Raw genomic sequence first — 21,436 nt, forward strand, 5'->3', positions numbered from 1 at the left:
GTTTATTTCTAGTTCTTCTTGTTTCTTTTCTTTTTCTCCAACAACTGCTGTAATCTCTTTTGTTTATTTTGCTGTTCGAGCTGCCACTGTTGCAGGTTTTCTTGCCACTGCTGTTGTCTCTCTTCTTGTTTCTTTTTTTTTTCCTCCAACAACTGCTGTAATCTCTCTTCTTGTTTATTTTGCTGTTCGAGCTGCCACTGTTGCAGGTTTTCTTGCAAATGCTGCAATCTCTCTTCTTGTTTCTTTTCTTGTTTATTTTCTCGTTCTTCTTTTGTCTTTTCTTTTTCCTCCAACAACTGCTGTAATTTCTCTTCTTGTTTCTCTTCTCGTCCTTCTTGTTTCTTTTGCTGTTCTTGTATTGCTGCCATCAAATCTGCTAAGCTGTAGTTTGATTTGCCGCTTCTCGTTTCCATTTTTTTTTTTTTGTCCCACTCTCTGACACCAATTTGTTATGCCTCCATTTGTTGATTAATTTTCCGTAAATTCGTTCCGACGAAACTTTAGCGACACAAGTCCTTTCTTAAATAAAACTGGTTTCTTCTTTCTTAATTTCAACAGTCGCGCTATAACAAACGTCTCATGTGCTTGAGTTCAATTACACATTCACTGACTGCAGTTCAATTACTCATTACCTTACACATTGTTTCCGTCGCTTTGTAGCAGGTCTTATATATACCAGACTACCCCCAATCTAGTAGTCCCCCGATAATTCATGAAGGTTCAAGAAGGACGTGGCGTGATACTAGTCACTTGACCTCGTTGACGCAACAATATATAATACTTCTTGACACAATAATTCATTTATTCTAAAATCAGTCAGCGAATATCACATTAACTTAATCAGTCAATGTTTCAAGTTGCATCCACTCATGAAGGCTAATGCTGCCCAGCACATGAACATAGATGTTGACTAGTGGCCTCCAATAGTAGATATCTTTAGATTAGGACCTCCCTTTTGAAGTTATACAACTTAGAATATTACTGTTATAGTGGGAAAGGAAAATAAAATGAGATACTTCTACACTTTGGACAAGTGTATGTTTGTCGTAGTGTTTTTCTAAATGTTCTCAAAGGCATGCTATGTGATGTCAGTCCTGGCATTCCTCTTCACAAAACCAATTTCTGTTTGGTGTTTGCATAACTTTGTTTGAAAGTGCCTTTAAGAAAGCTTTGCAAAAGAGAGGAAATAAAGGAAATTTGGGGAAATTCTTGAAATTCTTAATCATCTTGATGGAATTCGTATAGCCTTTCTCTCTGGTATCAGTCATTTGAAACAAGCTTGCTTGATAATCTTTTAGAGTGAATTTCTGGATAGTTAATAATTTTGTAGACTATCTAGGCTCAAATTCATTGTTATATATCATAAGGAGAGTGGTTATCTATACACAGCATTGATGATAGATACAAATGAAAATGCCACAATCAAAATAATTTTTTTGATGAGGAATGGCAGTTGGAGTAAAAAAAATACCAATGGGACTGATGGGTGGATGGATGAGAAAAATGTCAAAATTATATTAAAAAGTTGCATGTGCTCTCCATGCGTAGAATCTAATCAAATTATTGTTTTCATTTTTTTAATCACCACAAACAAAATCCAGTGACATGTTTTCACATTAGTTGGGACAAGAAGACTGAATACAAAATTTTTTTCTACCCATTTAAGAAACATCATAAATTTCTAGCAACATTTGAACTATTGCATGAAATGGCATGAAACAGGCAAAATATTGGTTACATTCAGTTGAATTAGACACAGTAGTAAGAAAAGCATCAATAACAATATCAGTTGCCTACTCTTCTGGTTGCAGTAAATTTAAATCTTCAATGAAAAAATCAATTTTACCAACTCATGATATAGACTGACAAGGGTTTGGGATTTCCAGACTTGATCGTGTATGTGTAAGTGTATTTCAAATGTCACACAAATGGAATCCATCCTCTCTATGCCGAATGGCCAATCCCGGATTGCTGTTGGATATTGATCCTTGTGAAGTGCCCAGGAATTGAAGCAGATCTTAATCCCCAATTCTTGGGTTCTAGGTGAGCAATGTATGATCCTCATCCTACCTTTGCGTGGATGTCGGTTCCCCATAGAGGAGGTTTTGGATGTAGTTGACTTGCCGAGTATGGTCTGATGCGCCATAGCCACTCTACACCTCGTGATTCCCACTCATGTGTTTTACGAATTATACACAAGGACAAAGAATATACCTGGCGCAGAAGTGGTGCGGTTCCCCTCCTCTGATCTCCAGATCTCTTTCTCTCATGGTCAGGGGCATCCGTCAGATGCTTTTGGGGGTGCTTCTGTTATTCCCTTGTAGCAGTCCCTCCTCCTTCTCAATGTGGGATTCTAGCTAATCTTGTGAGAGGAGGTAGGTACTGTATCGGAAGTTGTAATTTTCCTATACTGAAAATGTATTTACGATAGGTACTTACCTCTACTCACACTTCTCCAGTGCTCACACCTTCTGCCAAACTTTGAAGTGAAGGTTAGGTTGATTCTCACTTTTGTTAAGTAATTATAGGCATGAAATAATTCTTCGAATTTATTTTCTCTGAAACAAAATTAGGATAAGTTTATCAGTTCATTGCTTGAAAATTGTACTGTACAAAATAAAAGCAGATGGTTTGAATAAAATACCCATATATAAAGTGTAAGTCATGAATTTTTCATAGGTTTCTTTGATACTAATTTATCCTGGATTGTAAGATATATAGTCATAGAAAAAAACTGCAAACACAACTAATGTGCCTTTTTTTATTTCAACTAATTAAAAAATAAAGAAAGTGTCACTAACTTATAATTGATTATCAACTGTTTTTGATTCATTAACCTTAATATTTCATTCAATTTTCAGCATTAATGGCCACAAACAATTTGTTCTCCCAGTGAACTGAGAGCTAACTTCTTGCATGTTAGTACAAATGGACATGTAGAGAACCATTTTCTGAACTCATGTGGACACATAAACTTTTGTCATGAAACAAATAGCAAAGTAGCAAAAAGAGGATAGAAAATACTTAATATGACAGCATGTCAAAGTCCTAAAATATAGCTTATTCAGAAGATCAGTTCAATTAGATTTTATATCACAGAGTGTAGATATTTGCTTTTAATTTATATTGATCTTGGCATGGATTTCGATACATTTAAAAAGTATCATGTCTACATAACTTAATCTTTAGAAGTGTACAAACACATAAAATGGATCATGGTTGGTTTTACATTAACCTGTGTTCAGTGTCATGATTTTTTTACAAAAGAGACTAAGTACTGTATCCTTTATACACAGTAGAACTTTTAATATGTGAAGTGAAAAGTGAAATAGCAATAAAAAAAAGTTCATACAATATTTCAGAAAATTAATGATATTTACAGATATTTTTGTTAATGCACTGCTATTATAATTATATATATATATATATATACTGCAAGTTATAACATGCATTTAACATTCTTTAAAATGATGTCATTAAGTTTGTAATATGCATTTTACAATTGATTATTATTTTGACAGAACTAAATGATTTAATATGAGTAGAAGATCTCAAAGACGAGGAAATGAAAATAATATGCCATCACCACGGTATCATTCAAGACCAAGAAATGATGAACATTTATACAATCCAAGAAGAAGAAATAATTCTTGTGATAGAACTGATGTATATCATCAATCCTCTCGTTTCAGTAGTGCAACTACTACTCAAATACCTTTGGAAATGGATGATTTCTACAGTCAGATTAGGCCTCAATGTGTTCATGATGTAAGGGTTGCTGAACTTCATAACTTTCCAGAAGATCATTCTCAGTGTCAAAATCTTTACCAAAACCTTTCCAGACCTCACCAAAGTAATGAATATTACCACAGTTCAAGAAGAAATTATTCTTATGAAAATATTGCTGATAAATATAAATTCTCTCATTCCAATACTGCAAGTAGTGAAAGAGAGCACAATTATTCAGAACCTTGGCAAAGGAGTGGTATTTATATTCAGAACAGGATTAAAAGTGTTCGTAGTTTGAAGTCTGCTAGTGATAAACTTCATAACTTACCAGAGCAGAGTCAGAATTTTCACCAAAACCAGGTACATCACAAAAGTATTGCCCCAAAACCTAGAAGAAGTGGTGAAGAGCAAACAAGAAACTCCAGTCAAAATGTGTGCAGTAATGAGGATTTTCAAAGAGATGATCATAAACATACAAGAAGACAATTTTGTTCTGCACAAAGAGATGAATATTCTGGTTCCCACAGAGGTGGTGAAACTCGCAAGTTTAATGACTATCAAGACAACATAAGACAAAAGTCATTTCTTAGACAAAATCCACATTCACCTGAAGAGAATATAAGATCGGGTCTAATTTCTAAACAATGTAAAAATATTGTATCTGCAGAAAATTCATTTGCACAACAATTTTCAAAAGGAACAGATTGTTTAAAAGTAATGAGACCAAAGAAAAATAAGTCTCATGTTTTTTGTAAATCTTCAGCACATCAAGAAAACAGAGTTCAACACTCACATGGAAGTAAATATCAAAAACATGAAGGTTCATTTCAAAGTACCAGTGACAGAGAAAGTACACCAAAGGAAATGTCATCAGTTTCAACCAAGAGAAACAGAAAAAAAAGAGGGGGTAAAAAGAGAGTTGGTTCTGGAATCCATAACTTAAAAGAAGATCAGTCATTATTTTCTTTTAAAACATCTGCGAAACCAATGGAAAAGTCATCTGTTGACAATGATAAAACAGATATAGAATCTGTGATCAGTAAAAGTGAAATCAGCGAATTGTCTTCTGAAAACACAAGCAGTATGTCAGAAAGTGAAAATATGGTGGCTTCTGACAATGAATCAATTTATAGTAAGTCAGATTACATGACTTATATAGAGCATGAAGAAAACAAAAAAGAAGGCTTATGTACTACTAATGTATTTTATCAGAATAGAGAAATTCTAGGTTTAATTTGAGTTTATTGGGATATTGAAAATTGCCCAGTTCCTCCATCCAAGTCAGCTGCAGATATTGTGTGCAAGATAAGGGAAGAACTTTATGGGGGACTTTCTGAATTTGAAGTACTGGTTGCATGTGATGTAACTAAGTTAAATAATAAAACTGGTTTAGTGGAGGAACTTAATGATGCTCAGGTAACACTTTTACATGTAAATTCCAGAGATAAGAATGCGGCAGACAGTAAATTAAAAATGTGTCTGAGAAATTTTGGATTGTCTTGTAGAAATAAAAAATCTTGTAAAGGATCTTGTTTAGTTCTGATATCTGGGGATTCAGATTTTACTTCTGATTTGCATTTTCTTAGGTACAAACTGGGTATAAGTGTTGTGCTGATACACAATGAAATGGCTAAAAAAACACTCTTGGACATTCCTAATAAGTGTCTAAAGTACTGCGACTTTGTGAAGGATCTTCCAGATAAACAGTTAAAGAATGAAGATCCTGTTTATGTGTATCTGAGAAACCTTCCTACTGAAATTGGAAATGAAAAGTTGAAAGCAGAGCTATCAAAATCAATAAAAAGTACCAATGGCAGACTGGTAACTTTCTCAGAATCTGAAGCTTGTGTTCAGTTTTTTAATGTTGCTTCAGCAGACAGACTTGTTAAACGTTTAAATGGACAAAAAATGTTTGGAAATGTAGTTGAAGCTACATTAGAGTCTTTGAAAACTGATCTCAAAACAACTATGGTGAAAATAGACAAGGTGAAGTCAGAGAAAAAAGCTAAAGAAAGCAGTAAAGCACTAAAAGTAGGAACTCCAAAAAGCGAGAATGTGAAACAAAAAGAGATGGGAAAAAACAAAGTTAACTGTGAGGTGAATAATACCTTTGAATCTACACTTGTTGTTGAGAGTGATGAAAAGATATTTAATTTTGATATTTTGAAGAGTTATTTAAAACATAATCTAAAGCAAGAAATTCTGTCATTAGATTCAGTGGATACTCCAAACAAAAAAGGAATTACCCTTTTCTGCAGATTCAAAAGTAAGAGAAAAGCACAAAAAGCAGCATCAATTCTGAATACAATGCATAAAGAAGGATTAAGTGATTTGGAAGTAAAATGCATTGTGAAGAAAGAGAAAGAAAACTCTTATTTTTCTTCAAGTGAAATTAAGACAAAGATTACTGATTTGTTTCAGTTTATACTAAGAAAAAAAGAAGGCACCTTGGTGGCCCATAACAAGAGAGTAAAGAATTCCCAAAAAAAACACCAAGAATTGAAGGCTCATTTAATTCGTGAACCACAGTCTGTAAGCTTCACTGAATATTCTAAAAGTGCTGAAGAAATTCTTGCTGTTGAAGCAAATGTAAAACAGTTGAAAGAGCAAGAGAAAGAGTTTTCTAGATACATTCAAAATATATTAGATGAAGTCAATCACACTGAACTTTCTCCAGCTACAGAGATTGACAATTACATAAACAAATTGAAAAGAGATATTGGACAAGAAATTCATTGTCTCCATGCAGGTTTGCCCATCTATGGTAGAAAAAGTGAAATATTAAAGACGATCAGGGATGAACAGGTTTGTATACTTTTAGCAGAAACTGGTTCAGGTAAAAGTACTCAGGTTGTTCAGTATTTGTGGCGATCTGGTTTGTTTCCAAACAAGAAGATTGTTTGTACACAACCAAGAAAAATAGCAGCTATATCACTAGCAAAGCATGTGAGTGGACAACTAGGTTTTGCACTAGGAAATATTGTGGGATATCAAGTTGGTACGAATTCCAAAAAGAGTGCAGATACAAGAATCTTATTTGTGACAGATCACACACTTTTAAACAATGCTATTAATGATCAAGATCTCTCAGAGTATGGGTGCATTATCATCGATGAAGCTCATGAAAGAAACATATTTAGTGATATTCTTCTTGGTGTTATCAAGCGCTGTCTTCCACATAGACAGGATCTTAGAGTTGTCATAACCTCTGCTACCATTGACCCAGCTATATTTAAAAGATACTTTGGTATAGAAGACAAAGCTTTGCTGAATATACCGGGCAGAACTTTTCCTGTAGAAGTTGAGTGGAAAGACACAGACGTTATTGAGGGCTGGGACTATCTCACAGAAGCTGTGAACAAAGCCCTTCAGGTTCATCTAAAAGAACCTTTACCAGGAGATATTCTCACATTTCTAACATCACCTGTTGAGACAGAAAAGGCAGTAAATTTATTCCATGAACGAATGGAAAGAGAAAGCAAAGGTCAAGATGACTTTATTTGTTTACAAGTTCATGGAAAGCAAAATATTGAAGAACAACAAAAAGTCTTTAAGCCAGCACCAGAAAAAAAAAGAAAGATAATTTTTGCTACAAATAGTGCTGAAACATCTGTTACTATTAATGGTATTATCTATGTAATAGATTCAGGAATGGTTGAAGAGATGCAGTATTCACCTAAAACAAATGCAAGTGCTCTTGTTATATGTTTTGTATCAAAAAGTGCAGCTGAACAGCGGAAAGGTCGTGCGGGTAGAACACAACCTGGAAAATGTTACCGTCTTTATAGTAAAAATAATTTTGAAAACATGAATACCGGTGCTGTCCCTGAGATATTGAGAACAAATTTGTGTCAAGCACTATTAAAAATCATGGAAGTTATTTCTGGCAATCCTATGCTGTTTGAGTTTGTGGAGTCCCCTCCACGAGCTAGCCTTGAGAAAGCTGTAAATCTTCTGAAACATCTTCAAGCTGTGGAAAATGATGAACTGACCTCTCTTGGTAAACGTATGGCTAAATTTCCTTTAGATCCTTGTTTGTCTAAGCTGGTTGTTGAAGGAATCAGTCATAAATTTTGCCTTGATGCAATTGCAGTAGCATCTTTGGTAACAGTTTCTCAAAGTGTTTTTTTTCGGATAGAAGAAAACAAAAATGAAGCTGACCTGAAAAAAACTCAATTCTGTCAAAGTGATGGTGATTTTTCAACTTTTCTCTCTGTGTATAAAGAATGGGTTGGTTTTCCAAAGAAACTAAGATCCAGTTGGTGTGTTTCCAATTGCATTAATAATAAGGCAATGAATGTTGCTAATGAATTAGTAGAAGAGTGCATTAGAATTATAAAAATTGAATTTAACATAACTGTAGAAAAGAAGTTCTGCAGTGACGTGGATTTTGTTGAAAAATTACAAAGTCTTATCCTTGAAAGTTTTTCCAGCAATCTCTGTGTCTTTTCAGGCCACCCAAAGATGGGTTATTTTACATTGTCTCAAGAACAGATCCATATTCATCCATCTTCTTCCGTTCATTATCTGGACACTGATTTGCCACAGTTTATCATTTATGGTAATCGCCTCAAAACAACAAGGGATTTTGCATTAATCATTTCTGTAGTTTCTGAAGAACTTATCTCTAAACTGATTCAACTGGGTAAACTCCAGGTTGATCTTGAGTCATTAAAAGCACTGGCTATTCAACCAAAGAAGCTTGGACCAATAGGGAGAACTCTTATGCTAAGAGAAGTTCTTGGGAAGAAACAAGTAAAAATGAACATGTTTAAAGAGAAAGTGAAAAGTATGACAAAAACAGACTTTATACATACAGAATGTAATTTAGATAAAGGAATTGTTTTAGTATTTATAACTAACCAGTTTCACACAGTTGTAGAAAAGCTATTTTATGAAATGTTAATGGAACCCAAGAGAAAACTTCGAGAAGAAGATGAAGAAATTTCATTTGCTGACTTTTTGGACTCTTGTAGTGGTTCTTCATCCAAAATAATATTAGGCAGTGGTGCAGAGGTAAAATGTTTATTAATGCCAAATGATTTTAGGACCATTGTCATCAGCAAAAATTCTGATGGTGTAAAAGATGCAGATATTATCGACCACATAAAAAACCTTGAAAACTTGTGTTCATACAAGTTAATTATAAAGGATAAACAAAAAATACATGTAACATTTAATGACTCCAAAGATGCTAGGAAAGCTCTTAATACGCTAAAACATTGCCCAGATTTTTCTATCACTCCATTGGCTTTTCCTAACAAGTATTCTCTTGGAAGCAAATACAAAGTGGTACTTGATGTATTATGGTGTAGAAGACTGTGTAAAGGCTTTGGATTTGTAAACTTTCCCTCACCAGATGAGTTCTCTCAAGCTTCTGGAGTTTTATCTTATGGTAGAAAACTGATTGACAATATGGTGGTACAAATAAATGAAAAAAAAACAGACTCATTTTACATTACGAAAATTTCAAAGTTAGCTACAAAAGAAAGTGTTCTTCAGTCTCTTCAAGGGACCTTTGGTAAATTTAATATGGAGGTTATCTTAATTCGAAACTGTCCCTATGTTTCCAATAAAGAGGAATGTAAACGTTTGGAAAATGAGTTGATTTCTATTCTTTGTAATTACACTTGTAAAGACAGTATTAACATACATCTACTAGAGCCAAAGGAGAAGGATATGATGTGGAAAGCTAAAATATTTTTTGAGAATCCTGCAGATGGGGAACAAGTTGCAAGGGGACTAGAGGGAATAGCTAAAATTGGACCAGAAGGAATTCCAGTGTCACTTAGTTTACAAATGACCTCTTTAATCTTTTGTAGTATTAAAGTTTATGAAGCTGTTCAGTCAATTATTAAAGAGGAGATTGCTGTTTTTAAAGATATTCTTGACAGTAAGGATAGTATTGGTATTGATATCACAAAGATATTTGAAGAAAGGGTAAAAGTAGTCATCAAAACAAATAATTTACGAGACCTGGACAGAGCCCATAGTCTGTTCTCAAGAATTCTACAAGGTGATCAGATTGATTGTAGTGGAAAGCCCCTGTTAGAGAAACTTTTTCTTGCATCATCACAAAAAATAATAAAAGGTATTGAGAGTAATACGAACACGTATATTCACTTGGATAACAGATCAAAGACTATTTCCATCTTTGGATCTGAAGGAGCTTGTACCAAAGCCAAATGTGAACTGGAGAGAAAACTGGATACAATGGAGATGTACGACTCTAAAGAGTTCAGACTAATTGAGCAAAATTGTCCAAAAGGTTTATTAAGAGAACTTGTGAAAACCTATGGTCACAACCTAAGTCACTTGATTGGTATTTGTGGTTTAGAGTCTGCAGAAATCATTTTCCAGAAGCGTTTATTGCTTGTCGTTGGAACTTCTGATGCTGTAAAAAATGTGAGAATGTACTTTTATTGTATAATAATAACAGTGTAAAAGTAGAAAAATCACATTTAACTTGTACGTTGTTTTATGTCCTAAATGTCAATTAAAGTAAATCAAACTTTAAACTATTTCCTAAATATTAGTAACTTGAAAAAACAACTGGTGAGTGATGTTCAGTGTTTTTAATTTTTTTTAAATTGAGAAATAATGTTTTTATATTGTTATAACATTGTTTTTTTATTGGCAGGCTCTTTTAAATTATTTGGTGAAAAATAGTTCAATATCCAGTCCACATAACTACCAAAAATTAGATTAACATTTAACATTTTTATTAGCTTGAATACTTTTACATTACAAACATTATTCAAACCTCCATAACAGTACTAGAGTTTACCTAAAATCAACTTTTATAGAGTAACTCAACAAATGCAATAGCTAACTGATTCAAATACTTCACAAAAACACACATACTGACTGATTCAATTGTCCATCTTAAAACTACTCTGTCTTCTCTGAATACCTTAGACCATGGGACGAATAGCAGATATATACTCATTATTCGAGTTTTGTTACTCTCATCCCCTTACTACATAAGACTTGGTGGGTAAGTACTTTAGAATGTGCTGAATTTTAATATCAATGTTGCTCAGCTCTAAAGTTTCACAATTTTATGATATTTAAGAAACATATTTCCGATCTCTGAATTTATTCATGCTGTGTAAACAATTACAAACATCATCACAATAATCTCGCTGACTAAGGACTCCAACTTAATAAACCCACCTGGGAAAGGCATAAAATAATCTACTTTATTGCAACAGTCTTACGTGGAAAGTATCTTGTTGCAAGGTTTGCATTATACATACCTGTGAAACATGATAGAGAGTTCTGAACTGCATTTGTTCTATGAAGTGGTTTGAGGGACTTGAGGCAGCATCACATTCATCAGAAGTACCACTATTTTCAGAAGACTGTGGATTTGTCATGACTGCTTTTTTTGCCACAGCCTCTACTCTGTTGTCACTAGCACAAACTAGTTCACTCTCAAACTTCTTAAGTGGCTTGATAAACAGAAACTGTGGAAACTCTCTCTCTCTTCGTTGGTGTCTTCAGTTTTTGAGGTCTTGTAACCTGTTGCATCTACGTTTTGAACTGTTTTTCACTGTTTTGATAAAACGTTTCTTTAGAGTTGTCAGCCTCAAGATTTTCATTGATCAGTTATCCATGTTTGAATAAAACATTAAAAAAAACACTGAATGAAGGTGTGTACATGCTATCTTGGGCTTTTTCACTGCATTCTGCTTGTAGTTGCATTTTTGTGACACATCTCGTAAAGTCTCAATAGCATTTCTATGGTACCTGGCTTTAATGGCTCAAGATTTCTGTTCTCTATTTGTAATAAAATATGTGAATCTTGACACTTCTTTGCAGCTGCAAGTAACAATTGTGCCTCCTTCTGCTCACTCACTGATAATCTCACCTTACGCCTTGTGCTGGTAAGCTTGTTGACCTGCCATTTGGCACCTTGGCAAATCAAACAGATGTGAGGTAGGACATCTTTCATTATCATGTCATGCTGTTTTGAGGAGTCAAATGTTCAGTGCAAAAGTTTCTTTGGAGGTGGCTTTGTCACATCTTGAGCTTCTGGTTCTTCATTTGCATCTGTGAAAAATTGAAGCAAACATAATATATAATATTAGTTGTCAAAGATAGTTGTCTAATGTTAGCTTACTGATTAAATGAACTTGGCCAAACAATTAATACTGTAGGCTAGGCAACAAAAATATTAACATGTACTGTTTAGGTCTCAGCCACACAAACAGTAAAAGACTACATGTTAATAATATTAAGGCCTAGGACTTTCATGTATTTTACAGCTAATTGTTTTAGGTATTAGACATAGGTTAATGTAGTAAAGAGGACTCTGGGATTTGATAACCACAAATTTCCTCCTGGATATGAGTGTAAAACCACCTGAGACTAGGCATAGCCTAAAGGCTATGTTATATTAGCTTTAGGCTAGGACCATAACCTAGCCTAACTCAGATTTATATATTAATGTGAGGTGTAATTTTATTACCTTCCATAGTTTTCCTTTTATGAGTTTCAGCTGTGATATCTGCCTGACATTACAGAAAACTTGGTAGCACTCATGTTGATATCCAGCATCAACTGGTATGCAACCAGGCATTGTAGGACCATGTAATTCTAGACCTAATGTTAAGCTGTCAGAAATATGGGTTTCAGATTTTAGACCAAGCTTTCTGCTGAAGTTCTTGCAACAATTCCCTTGGGACAGATGATATATTGGCAGCATTGGGAACACTTGATGAACCTATTTTCCTTGAGTGAAATTATTTTTCCTTTTCGTCGAGAAATATTGTTTATACAACAATATGTTGGTGTACTAGGAAGAGCAGCCATGATTGTAAACAAATCTGATATTTGTAAGGTCTGTTGTGATTGATCAGATAGCCATTATATGGCTCATTTGATTGGATTGTAAAAAAGGTAAAAATTTGTGAAGTTCTTTAATATTTCTCTCTCTAGTGCATTGAAGAACAAAATCAACATTCATATTTTCAAACTTTAATATTAATCACATCTTCCCATGTAAACAGAATATAATATGGAGATGGGGCCACAAAAGAAAAGAAAAATCAATACCATCCCATTGTCTACCTGTTTATATTTTAAAATGTACTGAAAAACTTTACCAAATATTAGATCATTCTAGGCTCATGTTAATGTCATCATTATGACCTGCAGCTCCTTCTAGTTAACAAACAAATTGTAACATAAAAAATCTAGATATACTTGACTTACTTAAACAATCAATATTTCTCTTGTGTATTTATATATAAGAAGTAACAAAAACCTCAGTAAAATATAGCTATCTTTAACAAAAAAATAACTACTCGAACCATTTATCAATTAAGTAACAAAAGAAAAAGAGGCAGAGAAATACAATGCATGTCTTTTACGTGACCTGGTATTTTTCAGTGATATAATCATACTGTGAGTATTAAATTTAACTTATTAATTATTATTATATCAAAGCCAAAATGGTTGAAAACTTGTGACCTCTTTCCAATTCTTAATTTATCCTCTAGCACCAGATGCTTACTGATATAATCATCCATGACTTAATGAAATGCTTGAAATTGTAAAGGAGCACCACATGACATTTCCCATAATGACTTAAACAAAAAATACTTTACTTGGCATTTAGTCCATGTCAGTCTTTAACTGCTGTACCTTATGTTTGTTTAGAGCATTTTAACTGTTGTGTAATATGACTTCACCAACTTTTGAAAGTTAAACTTATTCCATAAAATTGGAAATTACTAATGTGAAATTGGTGGGTACCTTATAACAGTCAGAGGATATGATTTTTCCTCACAAGGAAATGTATATAAGGACAAAAAAATTTTAATTAAATAAATGACAACCTGAGTATTAAGAAAACCTTTGAGAAATACAGATTTTAACATATTGAAGAAGAAAATATAGGGTGGGTCTATAGATAATGATATAAGCTAGATAATTTTAATTTTTGTTACTAATAGTGGTGATTCTGTTTTTGTTAACAGGCTGGGTCAGAACTTGAACGCCTAAAAACAACTTTGCATAAGAACCAGACACAACAACCTAGCACTGATGAAGAAGAAGTGTGCCCTGTGTGCTTAGACACAGCAGATCCAGAGACTGGTCAGAGACTAGAATGCTGTGGACATCTACACTGTGAAGAATGTTTTCAGCTGCAGGTGGAATCTAAGCAAATTCCACTACTGTGCTCAGCAGAGGTGAGCTCGAATACCACCCAGTAGAAATTTATCAGTATCATGTGATATAGATAATAGGACTGAGTTTTCTTTTTAATCTATTTGTTTAAATAACTAAGCTGGCCACAATTTTGAACTAACATCCATACCCACAATAGACAAATTGACAGTCCTTCATCTCTTTGGTTGGTGTTCAGTCTTCTTGCTTTTTTTCTCATAAGATCAAGTGTTCCAACACTAAATATAGATCTTCCAGAAGAGAGCAGGTTTATCCCAGTGGCATAAGTATGCTCTCGCAATTACAGCGGGCCTAAGCCAAAAGGGCACCTTAATCGTAACTACAATTATAGAGAAAGTAATATAGGGGCCCAATTACTTTTTATGCAGGGTGGGGGTCCCATCTTTTTTAGTTATGCCACTGGTCCTTCCTGTTGGTCAACTCATAAAAAACTGAACCAGGAAAGTACACTTAGATCTATAGACTAAACTTGCTTTTTTTTTGTCCAGTGGATGGCATGACCTCTGTTCTCTGACAGCATTGGTCAGCTGTCATCTTCAGTCAGTGTCATAATCAGCCAATAAATGATATTCCAGTTCTAACTCTTTCAACACTGAAATTTTATCTAATGCTGAAAGATCCTTGCAGACAGAGAAAAAGTCACTTTCTAAATAGAACAAAGCAGCATTAGTGACTCCTGACCACATGTTGCCACCTTGACAATGCAAGAACTTTATAATCAAAACTTTTGAAGATAACTTTATCACTATAGAAGGTAGAAAACACATGATATGCCCACATATCACATAAGTCAAACATGTACTACTGTTATAGATTATGTTCTTTAATCTAGACTTTTATATTGTTTTGCCAGAGGGTGTTTTAACTAGCTTAATTGCTAGAACATTCTTGAAAGTTTAGGAAATAATTAGAGTAGTATAAAATGTAAGACAGGTTAGAGGACAAGATGACTGAGTTATGAGTCTGTTACAGTGGATTATTGATAATTGAGATTGTCAACTTGTTAATGAAGACAAAAGAAACTGTTACAAAACTGGTGCTAAGAGTGGGATGGCCATTTGCCTTTTATCAACACTTGCTATCTTGTCACTGCATTATGAAATAATTAAATCTTTGCTTAGTGTCATTTAAGAATCAGAATAAGCTATTAACATACACATAACAAAGGGATCTTATTAGCTGTGATACATTGTGACATCAAATAAATGCAATTAACTTAAATTCCAGCATCAAAGTAATATATATTTAAAAGTGTTATGGTTTTAATTCATTGCTTTTAAGGCTTGTAATTAATTTCATACCTAAGTATATTGTAGCCCTTTTTTTAACACTATACATGTGATATTAATGGAAAGGCTACTCATTCAACATTTAATGATGCATGTTTTTTTAAAATATAAGTATTCTGAAATATAATATGTCACACAGTTTTGTTTGATTAAGAAGTTTCAGAAGTATAGATATATGTATATATTAGAGGTGTGGCATACAATACTCGTATCGTGAATCCGTGATACGTTTGTATTGATGCATCGTCCGATATTATACGATTTATGTATCTTCATGAAACTTGGCAAGCTTTCAGTAAACATTATTAGTCTTTTGTACAGAAAAAATCAGAATTTCTAATAAAGTATTTTTACTAAAAATTAATGATTCAATAAAGGAAGATGAGTATTAAGTACTACATGTTGTCTTCATTTCTTTTATCAAAAACATGTGCAAAGTAACATATAAATTAACAATAAAAAAAAGAAATAGACAGATATTTACTTTTTTATTTTACTTCTCTTGTCAGCTGCCATTTAGTTGATCAAACCTGAGAATTTGAAAAATCACTGTAATATGTGAGGTACTTAAGTATAACAGTGATAGTAATATAGATGATAAATTACAGGTAAGACTGTCAAACTTTGTAACAAACCGTATGTAAAACTTTTGTATCTAGATACGTATCGTACCGCAGCATCAATATCTAGGTACGTATAGTATCAACTACTGTGATGAGGTACGCACTCTAGTACGTACGCATGCAGTAACAAAAATTTTAAAATTTAAGTGTTATATGTGTAAAAAAAAAGAATTTTTTAAATATTTTTTTAGGGTTGTGGAGAGCGTTTTGTTCTGGAAGACCTAAAGCATATTCTTAAAAATCATGACAAATTGAGAAAAGATGTTATTGAGGCAGCCTTGAAGGAGCTTGTTCGGAGTAACAATGAGAAATATCACTATTGTCCTACCCCCGATTGCCCTGTGGTTTATTGTGTTTCACCAAACCAGTCATTTATTTGTGACGCTTGTGGAAATGAGATTTGTGCAAGGCAAGTTATTTTAGTTACTGATCCTACGAAAAATAATAATAGTTAGTTTTTCTAATTGTGACATAGTAGGTACCCATTGTTTAAATGAAATTTAGGGAAAAAATGAATAGTAATTATTTGTGTAATATTACAAACAGCCATTAGATGAAATGTCATGCTCTTCTCACATTATTTCAATTTACAAAGACTTATACACACCATTTTCCTGATATAGTCAACTGCAATAAATAGGTTAATGTTTATTTCTGTATCTTATTTTGAAGACCTTTGTGAAATGTTTTTGTATATTTTTTGAAAATGAACCTTATTACAATATTGTATCTATTTAATTGATATACTACTAATCTTATTTTATTTCTGTCTTTGTTAGTGATATTATTGAACTATGATCCATAAATTTGTACTTTCACTACTAAGATATACGGATTTAGAATTTGTATATACTTGTTTTCACTGCAGTTTGAAAAATTAAGTATATAAAGTCATTATTGATTACTATTTTATTATGCTTTCAGTTGTCACGTAATAAATCACAGTGGGATGACTTGTGAGTTGTATAAAGCTATCTCGAAAGATGAAGATTACTCCTTAAAGGTGAGTTTTTGTTATGTTTGAAAGTTAAATTGGAAGTTTTTCACATTTTAAAGTGTTTATCTTGCTATTAAAAATAGAATAAAAAGATTATATTAGTGCATTGCAGACAAAAAAGAAAGAATGTTTATAAATGCAGATTTTTCAATATTTGTTTAGTTGAAGATAAAAAAAGTCATTATAAAAGTAATTTATTGAATTTATTTTACAGTAAGAAACTTGGATATTGTACTCAATAAATGATGCTAATGTTATGTATATTCTGATAAAGGATTATTACACAAAGAAGGTGCAATGAATTAAAAAAAAAAAACCTAAAGCTCCAGTGCCCTGAATAGTTTACTCTTTTCATTCACAATAATAAATGAGAAGAATAGTGAACTATTCAAAAATGCTTGAATTTTGTTTGTAATTCTAATACATATATATATATACACACAGATATTGTGCTCCATTCATTTCAGTCAGTACAAAAATAAATATATGAGGTAAGTCTAGATCTTATATATAAATGTGATACAAAACAAAAGATTCTGTATTATGATGTACGATTTGGATATTGTAATAAATTGAGGAGACAAAAAAGTAGATATTAATATGTAAATTATGCTTTGAAGTCAAATGTTAGGCAATGTTTTAAACACCAGTTTAATTCATATAATAAACCCTTGAAGACAAGGAGAATGTTGAAAGGATTTGGAAGTTATGTTGTGGTGAAAAACTGGTAGGTTTTCAATGTGATATAAAAAACAGTTGGTAGATTATGAATCTGGTATAGGAGAAAACTGTGAAATTTGGAATCTGATATAAAAGTCAAAACTATGGTAAGTTTTGAACCTGATGTGAGAGTTGGAAGACTGATATGTTTTTTTTTAATCTGATGTAAAAATCAGAAAACAGCTGGATTTAGAATGTTGTATAAAAGTCAAAAGCCTTCTTTGGTTTGAAATCTGATCTTAAAGATGGAGCAGTGCTAAATTTTGGAACTTGAGTAAATACAAAATTGGTTCTGAATCTGATATTTAGTTCAAAAAACTTGTAGTTTAAAATTGATGTAACAGTCAAAAGATTGGCAGGTCTTGAATCTGATGTACAGAGGGTTGAGTATGTTACATATTAAAAGATTTAATAATTTTGAATATACAATTCAGTAATCACCTGAAACCACAAAGAATATATAGTTGTAGTGGAGTGGCATATAATAGAATTACATTTTGACATTGTTTGTCATTTTTTTAGGTTGTGTGATACCACCAAATCAGTTTTTCTGACATAAAATGTTCATACACTCAGAATGTACAGATGTGTTTAGATCAGGGATTTAAACTTTCTCAGATGGGGATATCCCTTATACTTCATAGTGTTGGGAAACAAATGAATATGGATCATCTTGGGGTACCAAGACCATTCAGAAATATATCTGCAACAAGTCATACTCCAGCCACAGTATGCAAAGTGTATTGTCTTTGCAACAGGTAAGAGCCCTTGAACATAAAGTTCAGTGGCAAAAGACATCCATATCCTCCAGGCAACATTATGCAACATAATTAAGAAGGAACACATCTGAAGTGTACACATATGGCTTCCATAATGTATCCATTCAACTATATCTCAAGCAGCTGGTGGACAGATTGAGTATTCATACTGTTCCATACAAAGATGTATACTGGTGAAGTCAATCAGACTGTGTAAATGATCTCTGGGAAGCGATTGTCCTTATGTATAAGATAGCTTATGAAAAACATGCAGGGAAGAGTGTTGTACTTTAGGCATGAGTTTTTGCAATGAAACTAAGCTGCAGGGTTATTGTCTGTCAATATGCACAGTTGTGAGATAGAGCATGACTAGATGTGACAACATGGACTGTAACAATGTTGTGAGGCCCCAGAATAATTTTAATACAGGGTGTCCCAGAAGTCTGGACCCATAGGAAAAAAATACACAATGTCTTCTTTATTTATTTATTATCCAAATTGCATGTCATTAACAGCCATACACATATCAATTCTTGGTATATGTGCCATCAGGGTATTTTCTTTCCTGAAGTATGTACAATTGACATTATAAATGTGTTTAAATTTAAGAATATAGTGTCTATTTTCTTCATGGGTCCAGACTTCTGGGATGCTTTGTATAACATACTCAACTTCACCTTTGTAAAAGTCAAGAGACTGCTGATTTTTTAATCACATAAAAGTTATAAGTTGCTATTTTTCGAATTATACAAAAAATTATAAAATTTTGAGTCTAATATTAAAATAAGAAGACTGGTGAGTTTTCTATATGATATTAAAGTCATAAGACTGGTAGATTAAAATCAGATTGACTTACTTCTGTTGGCTTTTCAATACTGCTAGCTTTTCCATGTTGAGTTGTTCACATGCTTTCAAAATCCACATGATTCAGAGTTCTAAAAGTTCTTGATGCAAAGCAAAGAATGCACGAGTTTACCTAGAATTCTTCAGTATCCCACTCTCAACATGATGTACAACACATACCTTAGAACTTACACAAGCTCTGATTTTGTGAGAGGATTCAGTTTTGCTTGTTTCCAGTCATGTCATTAACTTTTCTCAATGTGAATTCTGATATCATTGTTAACTACTGCTGCATATTTTTCTAACAATATTGGAAGTTCTACAGCTTCTGTGAAGCCCTTAATCACATAGATCTGCCTCTAGCATACTGTTAATCCTGTGATGGCTGTATCAGACCGTTAATTCTGAATTGACTGTTAGTGGTCTTCGTGAAAATCATGTATACATGAATGCTGATTTGTAGAATTCCCACCATTTTGTCATAATAATACAAGAAAAAAATATTTTTAGCTCAGGCCTATTCACCTTCATTTTTGGAGAGCCAGATTTGTTAGCTAGTTCACACTATGGACCTTCTACTGGTCTAATGTCTCTCCTTTTTTCCTCTCATATTTGTTCTATTTTAACTGTTGATTTTATTTTTTCTTACACGTATTGGTGCTAATGTCATATGTTGGATAATTTGATTCTTTAATCTTCATATTCTTCACCTTCAGATTTTCAGGAGTCATTGCTAATACTTTTAGAAATCACCTAAATGTGAATAACTTTTTAATTGGGTCATCTTCTTCTACTCATCTTACTTTTCAAGTTCTGGGCCCTCAGTTTGATTTGGGTCTTCTTCTACTTTGACCCATCATCAACTTTTACTCTGTGTGTCTAATTGTTTTTTAGACATTCTCTTCGGAGTAAAAAGCTATTGGCAGTTCTTGTTCTCCTTATTCCTTTAGTCAGGATAGAATGTTTTAACTTGTAGTCATCCTCAAATGCACTCTCACTGGTAGTTTCTATTACCATGTGTTCTCTTGAAACCTTGCCTAGCCTAGCTGTCAGTTGTGCTGAGTTACGAGGTACCCCCCCCCCCTTCCCTTCCCTCAGTTTTTCATATGACCTCTATTGAGCTTCTTCTCCTGTATTGTTTATCTTTGGAGGATTTTTTCACCCACACTTTTCTCACACCTCTGAGAAACATGCCAGCATAAGTAGATTAGGGTGTTACCATTATGAAATACATATGCTTTTTGTTCCTTTTTGAAACAACCAGCAAATATTGCTTTGTTTTCTTGCCTTGCTTCCCTTGTCTACTAGTTTACTCATTCCTTTTTATTTTACCAAGCCAGATGTAGATGTATGCAATGTAGGTCTTATTCACCAACTCACTGACTCTATTTTGTTATGGCCAAATCTCCAATCGTATCTGTTGAGGAGGTTATCTTGGATCATTGGTTCGTCATCTGTGGGACCCTTGAGTTCAACTGATCCTTCAGTCTGGTCTTAATGTCTTTTATCCTACCTACAAAGTAGCTTAGAAATTACAATTTTTTTATAACGTAACACAAATTACAAAAAAAATGGAGCTGCTATGTAAAGACATCGGTAAACATGAAAAATGTGAGTATAATCCTCAAATTAGCAACAAACAAGGTCAAAAATTGTACCATGTTTAATAATTTTGTGTTTTTGCCTCTTACGACATTCAGTTACAACCCACAAACTTGGTACAATCACTCATGTTCTATGTAAGATATATGGGTGACCCCAGCAGTAATTAGTGAGATTAATTATAACATTGATGCCATTTTGTTTAATTTTTTGTTTGTGTTATATGTTATTAGGAACCCTGTAACTAAAAAAAAACATGAGCCCATAAGTAATTTGGTACACAAATGCTTTTTGAAAAATTTGTATTTTGATCAGATGAAGAGCATTTACTAAACAGTTAAAATGTCATAATTCATATTGTTATGCCTCCAGTTGTTAGTTGATTTTCCATAACTTCGTTCCGATGAAACTTTAGCGACACAAGTCCTTACTTAATAAAACTGGTTTATTCTTTCCGAATACAACTTTACAATACGCTTATTTTCAATGGTCGCGCTATAACAAATGCTATATCTCACGTGGCCAACAATATTTTGTCCGCATACATTCAATTACTCATTACACTGTTCCCGTCATGTTGTGACCGTCTTATATATATATACAAGACTAACACATTCTTGAAGGAACAGGATATTTCTAGAAAACGTGGCGTGACACTAGTCACGTGACCTCGCTGAC

General features: G+C 33.2%; 2 protein-coding genes across 3 annotated transcripts in view; both read left to right on the plus strand.

Annotated features, from left to right (window-relative positions):
- Window positions 1-4,977, plus strand: part of LOC106465482 — a 9,778-nt gene extending 4,801 nt beyond the window's left edge. For both annotated transcript variants that reach the window (XM_022393398.1, XM_022393399.1), the window contains exon 2: window positions 3,522-4,977. In XM_022393398.1, the coding sequence (XP_022249106.1) occupies window positions 3,538-4,968 (1,431 nt within the window). In that variant the 5' untranslated portion in view covers window positions 3,522-3,537 and the 3' untranslated portion in view covers window positions 4,969-4,977. The remainder of the gene's footprint in view (window positions 1-3,521) is intronic.
- The window catches only part of LOC106465485 (ATP-dependent RNA helicase DEAH12, chloroplastic-like), a gene marked incomplete at its 5' end in the record, with an annotated part of 18,561 nt that continues 2,099 nt past the window's right edge, over window positions 4,975-21,436 (plus strand). The window contains 4 exons of the mRNA XM_022393397.1: window positions 4,975-10,134; window positions 13,716-13,928; window positions 16,030-16,247; window positions 16,763-16,841. Coding sequence (XP_022249105.1) covers window positions 4,975-10,134; window positions 13,716-13,928; window positions 16,030-16,247; window positions 16,763-16,841 — 5,670 coding nt within the window. The remainder of the gene's footprint in view (window positions 10,135-13,715; window positions 13,929-16,029; window positions 16,248-16,762; window positions 16,842-21,436) is intronic.

The sequence above is a fragment of the Limulus polyphemus genome, unplaced genomic scaffold (genome assembly GCF_000517525.1).
Source record: "Limulus polyphemus unplaced genomic scaffold, Limulus_polyphemus-2.1.2 Scaffold1959, whole genome shotgun sequence".
NCBI classification, from domain to species: Eukaryota; Metazoa; Arthropoda; class Merostomata; order Xiphosura; family Limulidae; genus Limulus; species Limulus polyphemus.